At 38.4% G+C, this 7,523-nt stretch overlaps 1 protein-coding gene across 2 annotated transcripts in view; it reads left to right on the top strand.

The window, feature by feature from the left end:
• The first annotated feature begins 6,696 nt into the window (after positions 1-6,696).
• The window catches only part of LOC149842118 (oxidoreductase, zinc-binding dehydrogenase family protein), a 59,189-nt gene continuing 58,362 nt past the window's right edge, over positions 6,697-7,523 (top strand). The window contains exons 1-2 of one of the 2 annotated variants that reach the window (XM_089998918.1): positions 6,697-6,911; positions 7,004-7,216. In XM_089998918.1, coding sequence (XP_089855044.1) covers positions 6,831-6,911; positions 7,004-7,216 — 294 coding nt within the window. In that variant the 5' untranslated portion in view covers positions 6,697-6,830. Of the gene's footprint in view, positions 6,912-7,003; positions 7,217-7,523 lie in introns of those variants that run through there. The other variant, XM_089998919.1, reaches the window with a different exon arrangement.

Raw genomic sequence — 7,523 nt, 5'->3', positions numbered from 1 at the left:
GTGCGAGCATAGCAGCACCCATGCCTAGTTGTCGACTTCATCTAAGTCTTTCAGGAAATGCAGCCACAAGTAACTTATTCTCAAACTATAACAATCAAAAAATAAAGTAAGTCAAAAAATATAAAGAAGAAAGTTGCACAACTCTTGGTCAGCTGCTTCAGATGCACATGTAGCGGACCGACCTTCCTATTTATTATGGAAAAAATAAACTTTCATCGAAATGGAATTGTTTTCACCAAAAATACACTCACGTCATTCCTTCACCGACATTCCTAGAAGGGTCATGCACTTGTCCCTTGGGTTATAGTTTGAATCCCATGTTAGGACAACACTTCCATGGCACTTAAGACTCGTAATTTGTGCCACATCTTCTAGGGTCATGGTGATCTCAAAACCCCCAAACTGGAACATGTTTGACTTATGGTTCCACTTATTGACCAGGTGGGTCATGGTGTTCCAGCAATTTTCAAAATAATGTTGGTCTAGAAGCTGCCGAAGTGCATATTTCATAATCGGTCCTTCTGATATTCACTTAGATTTTTGTACCACAACAGAACTACATGCCACTGACATCGCTTTTTCAACTTTTCATCTGTTGCTCTGCTTCTCTTCTGACCTGCTTATAACACAAAATATCAAATCACAATTAGTCTCATTATATATAGTAATCGCTATAAATAGTAATCGCTATACATAATAATACCCATCATAGTAAATCATGATCGATTAGAACGATTTTCCTATCAAATCACTTTTAACAAACATCATTTCATTTGCTCATATCATCGCTATATGATTTAACCAACTCAAGTACAAATCGTAGTAACCTCATAATCGCTATACATAGTAATCACTATCATAGTAATCGCTATCACAGTAATCGCTATACAGAGTAATCGCTATAAGAGTAATCACTATACATAGTAATCGCTATACAGAGTAATCACTATACATAGTAATCGCTATACATAGTAATCACTATCACATTAATCACTATACAGAGTAATTGCTATTCATAGTAATCACTATATATAATAATACCTACAATAGTACATCGCGACAGACAATAGAGATTTATGTACCTTTGTCACACTTTTCTTCTCGTCATCCCCTCCCTTTCTCTGCTTTTGTATTTCTTCCTTCCTTCACTCCTTCGCGTCCATCCTCTGCCTTTTCCTTTCCCTTTTCTTCTCTTCCTCCTGCTGCATCTTCCTTTCTCTTTCCTTCTCTTCCTCATCCTCTTTCTCCTTTCTTTGTCTTTCTTTCTCTTCATCATCCTCCTTCATTTGCCTTTCCTTCTCTTCTTTATCCTCCTTCTCTTTCCTATGTCTTTCCTTCTCTTCCTCGTCCTCCTTCTCCTTCCTTTGTCTTTTCTTCTCTTCCTCATCCTTCTTCTTTCTTTGTCTTTTCTTCTCTTTCCCGTCCTCATTTTCCTTCCTTTGCTTTTCTTTCTCTTTCTCATCCTGAATCTGCTTTATTTGCCTTTCCTCTTCCTTCTTCTTCAATTGCCTTTGCTTCTCTTCCTCCTCCTCCTTTTTCAACTATCTTTGCTTCTTTTCTTCCTCCTTCTTCTTCTTTAATTGCCTTCACTTCTCTTCCTCCTTCTCTTTATTCTTTATTTGCTTTTCCCTCTCCTCCTCCTCCTCTTCTTTCTTTTGCCTTCGCTTCTCTTCCTTCTTCTTCTTATTCTTTCTTTGCTTTTCCCTCTCCTCCTCCTTCTCCTTCCTTTGACTTTCCTTCTCTTCCTCGTCCTCCTTCTCCTTCCTTTGCCTTTCCTTCTCTTTCTCATCCTGAATTTGCTTTCTTTGCCTTTCCTCTTCCTTCTTTTTCAATTGTCTTTGCTTCTCTTCCTCCTCCTCCTCCTTCTTCAATTGCCTTAGTTTCTCTTTCTCCTTCTCCTTATTCTTCCTTTGTTTTTTCATCTCTTCCTCTTTCTTCTTTTGCCTTCGCTTTTCTTCCTCCTCCTTATTCTTCCTTTGTTTTTCCCTTTCCTTCTCCTTCTTTTGCTTTTGCTTCGCTTCGTCATCCTTCTTCTTTTTCATCTTTACTTCTTCCTTATCATTTTTCGTTGGATTATCATCTTCAATATCTGATGGATTAGGTTCCGCTTTATACTTTACCAACACTTGCTCTCTTTCTTTATCATTTTCAATCGTCATTATTCTGTAGTACGCTTCTAATTGCTCATACAAAGTATATTGTTTGATGATTGCGTCAAGAGTCATCCCCTCTAACGGTGAAGTGTTTCTTCTCTTACGAATGTAAGTCATTGGTAACTTGCACAACACAAAAACATCGTTGTAAGATTTAGCAAACCTAAGTACAAATCTTGGTAACTTCATAAATCATAAAAACACATGGTTACATGAAACTCACTGAGATGACAAAGGGTGCTCCGACGAAAGTAGACGACGACAAAGATTTTTTGTGGAACGTTTAGGGGGAAATATTGCGACGAGCTTCTTTTATAGTAGAGGAGTTTAATGCTTATGGGACCTGCCAAAGATTTTATAATAAAATAACATATACCTTTAAGTGATTTATGTTTTAGGTGATTTACGCAATGACGTCTTTGTCGACCATAATGATTTGCCTCTTTTATAGCAGAGGAGTTTAATGCTTATGGGACCTGCCAAAGATTTTATAATAAAATAACATATACCTTTAAGTGATTTATGTTTTAGGTGATTTACGCAATGACGTCTTTGTCGACCATAACGATTTGCCTTTATTACGAATATATTGTCATAGTATAATGCAAATCAATGATCAAATATCATACAAATCGATATGGAAATTCCTGTTGATAGCTTATAAATCGATATACAGAATCAACATATAAATCGATATGGAAATTCCTGTTTAGGGTTTATGGTTTTAGGTTTACGTTTTAGGGTTTAGGGTTAGGGTTTACGATTTATGGTTGATGTTTAGGGTTTAGGGTTTACGATTGAGGTTTAGGGTTTAGGGTTTTAGGGTTTAGGGCTTAGGGTTAGGGTTTTAGGGTTTGGGGTTTAAGGTTTGAGGTTTAAGGTTTAGGGTTAGGGTTAGGGTTTAGGGTTTAGGGTTTAGGGTTTAGGGTTTAGGGTTTAGGGTTTAGGGTTTAGGGTTTAGTAATATATTATGGGTTTAAGGTTTAGCATTAGGGTTTAGTAAGATATTAAGGGTTTAGGGTATAGGGATAGGTATAGTAATATATTATGCAATGTGTACCAATTTGTAAAATATTAAGTTCTTTCTAGTGTCGATTTGTTAGATATTTGTAGTATGTAATTGAAACCTTTGCACGAGGAATTTACATTGTAGCGATATGAGGTGGCCATTTGTGTGTTCAAATCATTGCTCATTTAGCGATTTATGTAATGACGTCTTTGTATAGAAAATATTAGAACAATATAACGCAAATCATGGTTGTAGTAATATACTATCGATTTGCGAGATATTGTTTTGTTTGTTAATATCGATTTGTAAGCTATTATGCTGAATTTTCGTATCAATTTGTAATATATTATGCGATATGTATACCGATTTGTAACATATTATGTGTTTGCTAGTGTCGATTTGTAAGATATTTGTATTATGATATTGAAACATATGTGTGCGGCATTTACATTGTTATGATATTGAAACATATGTGTGCGGCATTTACATTGTTACGCGATTACGATGGCGATTTGCTTATTCAAATTATTGTTCATTAAGCGATTAAAATTGAAATCGCTTCACAGCGTCGCAGCTGTCATTAAATCACTGTCATGTGAATCACTATCTTCAACACACATATATATAATAAGTCATTTATTTTATTGGTACGATAAATAACAACTCGATGCATAGTATAGTGTGATGCAACTGACGATCATGATAGATAACATGAAGAATGATGTGCATGTAGATTTAATTTTGCATGGTCAGCAGAAAGAAATCCTTTTGCCTCATAAGTGCGGGTAGTTTTCATTCTCCTCATTCTTCCTTTGATTTTCCTTCTCTTTGTCATCCTTCATCTTCTTCTTAGTTCTTCCTCATCCTTATTTGTTTGCTTTTTATCATCAATATCTGATGGATCAGGCTCCGCATAATAAATATCCAACAATTTGTTCCTGTTTTTTTCATTCTCAATGTTCATTATATTTTGGTACTTTACATAGCGCTCATATATATCGGATTGGCGGATGATTTCTCCAAGAGTCATCCCCTCCAACGGCAAAGGCTTTCTTGTCTTACAAATTATAGTCATTGCTAACCTGCACAACACATAAATTTAACTGCATCATTATATGTTACAACCGCCTCCCCATGTATATATTATTATAAATTATCACATTCATTACACAATCACCAACATTATAAGTCGTCGCAATACTTGGCTTCACAAGTAAACATCGTAGTACGATTTAGCAAAATTAAGTACAAATCGAGGTAACTTCATAATTACACATCGTTACTACATCAAGCGTATAAATCGTTGTTGCTTCAAACATATAAATCATTGTACAAATTGCACCCTTCATAAGTATATATCATTGTAACGTTTTGACTTCATAAGTAAACATCGTAGTACAATTTAGCAAACTTAAGTACAAATCATGGTAACTTCATAAATCATAAATACACATGACTATTGCTTCAAACATATAAATCGTTGCTGCATCGAACGTACAAATCACTGCTTCAAACGTACAAATCGTTGTAGAAATCGAACCCTTCATAAGTACATATCGTTGTAAATCATAATTTGTTACTGCATTAAGTGTATAAATTGTTGCTACTTTAAATGTATAAATCATGAATCATAAATCATAAATTGCTATTGCTTCAAACTTATAAATCGTTGCTGCATCGAACAAATCGCTACTGCATTAAATGTATAAATTATTGTTAAATTCAAACTTACAAATTGTTGTAGAAATTTAGCCTTCATAAGTATATATCGTTGCCTTTCATGACTCTTGTTTAAGTATGAAAATATGTGTTAATTAGCATGAATAGTATAATCAGTTGTAAGATTTAGCATTCAGATTTAATAATTGATTTGTTTGCATAACGAAACCTTACACAAAACTCACCGAAAGGACACAACTTTTGCTAATCCGACAGTGGAGAAGAATCACCTAGAAGGTAGATGCAGCCGATGGTGGCAACGGTGCTTTGACTATGCTCCAACAATAGCAGACGACAAAAAAGGGTGCTCCGACGGCAGTAGACGACGGCAAAGGGTGCTCCCGCGACAACAAATGACGTCAAAGGCTGCATCGTCAAAGGGAGCTCCTGTTACAGCAGATGATGCATCGTCAAAGGGTGATCCAGAACGTTTAGGGCAACATATTGCGAGTTAAAGCAAAAAAGTTTACTCCTTAGTGCAAAAATGATGATGATTTTAACCCTTTATGGTGGAAAGACATTTTTGTCTTTTACTCGAAACATCATTTTATGACGCTAATGGCGAAAAATGGTACTTAAGTCTTTGCAAACACACCGGACTCCGATGCTAAGTGATGCCGGCACACACGGGAAAACGAGCCCCACGTGCTTACATACGTGGCGCTCATTCAGACTCGAGAACACGCACCTGCGTGTTTCGGGGGAAACATATAACCTGCTCAGTTAGTGCACATCACCTTGTGTTGGGACGTTGCAGGTTCAAAACACAATGATATTGTTGTATAACTGCTAGGGTCTGCCTAACCTCATCTAGCCTTAAAAAAAAACTCTCTCTGATGCATGCACATTGACAGGCGCCCACGCATACACATGTTCTGTATCAATATTCTACCTTATATGTTTCATAAAGTTTAGGAATGGGAAATAACATTAATGCAGTAAGAAGTATTTAACTGGCTATAAGAGTCCTAATAGATTAAGAGGTAAGGATGTTTTTATGAAAACCTTTATCCCAAACCAGTTTGGGAGGTGTGGATTCGTCAGCACAGCTCAAGTGTGCTCCGACGCACTGCTCCCAAACAAAGCCTAAATGAGGACTAATTTAACTCAATTGTCTAACAAATCTCAGCAGAAGCTAGGGGTGGGCATCGGCCCTGCCCCGTGCCCGTTTAGAACTCAGCTCGCTGGGCTTTAAGTGCAGCCTAGCCCGGAGATGGCCCGTTCTTAACAGGCTCGAGTTTGAAGAGCAGCCAATGACCTGGTTTAATGGGCTATTGTGAAAGGGGGGTTCGGCCCGACCTAAATTCAACTAATTAGGTAAATAATAAATAATTAACAAGTTTCTATGTACCCAACTAATTATCTTTATAGTTTTCATAAAATTAATGCAACTAATTAAATATATAATAATAGTTATCAAGTTACTATGTAATTAATTAAATTTTTTTATATTATTAATAATTAATAAATAGCTCAGGGCCAGATAGGTCGCAGGCTGACCCGACCCAGCCCACATCTATAACAGGCTGGGTTTCGTTCCTGTAGCTAAAGGGCTCAAGCATAAAACCTTGACCCAAACTAGGCCCGTTGCCCACCCCTAGAAGAAGCCTGAACTATAGGATTTTTTGATTTTTTTTATGACAAAGTTCCCTGCCAAAGCAGGTAATCTCTGGATGGGGTCATCAACACTCGAGCCCTTACACCCAAACATGAGTGGGTATCTAGAATTTAAGGCAAAAGAAAGTACCAAATTTGAAAAGTCCCGATCCCGCTGCCCGCTGAAAAACCAAACGCGCCGTCCGGATGACGATCTCGCGCACGGCAACGATCTGAGACAACTCCTTCGCGAGATCTGAGAGCGGGGACGATGGCGGTCGCCGCTTGATTCTCCGACAAGATCGTCCCTTTGAGAGATTATCGCGCGGACGCCGCTGCCCTCAATCCGAACAATGGTGAGGACGGTGACGGGCGAGGAGTCGCATCTGAGTGCGATCGAGGCCCAACTTTCTCAGTCACGCGTTACTGCACAAGTAATCCCATTGATCCTCCCATCCCCAATCTTGAATCCTTCTTCAAGTTCGTTGGCTCACTTGTGATCGGTTTTCTGGCCCCTTTTCCGCAGGTGGGTCTTGTTGTGGGCAAACTCAACGCCGATTTGGATCGAGGGTACGTGTTCGCCTTGATCCCGACGCCGCCCAACGACAGAGGGAGCCCCGCCTGCGAGCTCGTGGAGAGAGGGGTCGATAGGAAGAAGCTTTCGAAGGGGAAACCGGTGAAAGATGCGTCTTCTTCATTGGTTATCGATGTCGATTGGGTCTCCGAGCACGCCAGTCAGGTTGGCGAGACGGATGCATGAGAACCCAACTCAATTTTTTCTCCCTGAAATAATTTTGCTTTGTTTTCCGTGATTGGGTTGATCTAAATGGTGTTCCCTTTTGTTGGAGTCGACCGATGTGAAATATCATGTAATTTCGATTAGCCTCGGCAACATAGTAGGACGACTCTCTGTGATTTCATGTTTTCTGCTTCTGTGGTTATATTCGTGCCGATTTGAAGGTTTTTAGTCTCGCTGTGGATGTGAATTTTGAGCCCCGCTGGTTGCGCATTTGCTATTTGAGTAGTTCTTGATAGGGATTGTGTTT

This window comes from Nuphar pumila, chromosome 3 (assembly GCF_984573655.1).
Source record: "Nuphar pumila chromosome 3, dmNupPumi1.hap1.1, whole genome shotgun sequence".
NCBI lineage: Eukaryota > Viridiplantae > Streptophyta > Magnoliopsida > Nymphaeales > Nymphaeaceae > Nuphar > Nuphar pumila.
This window is presented reverse-complemented; position numbering and strand designations above follow the sequence as displayed.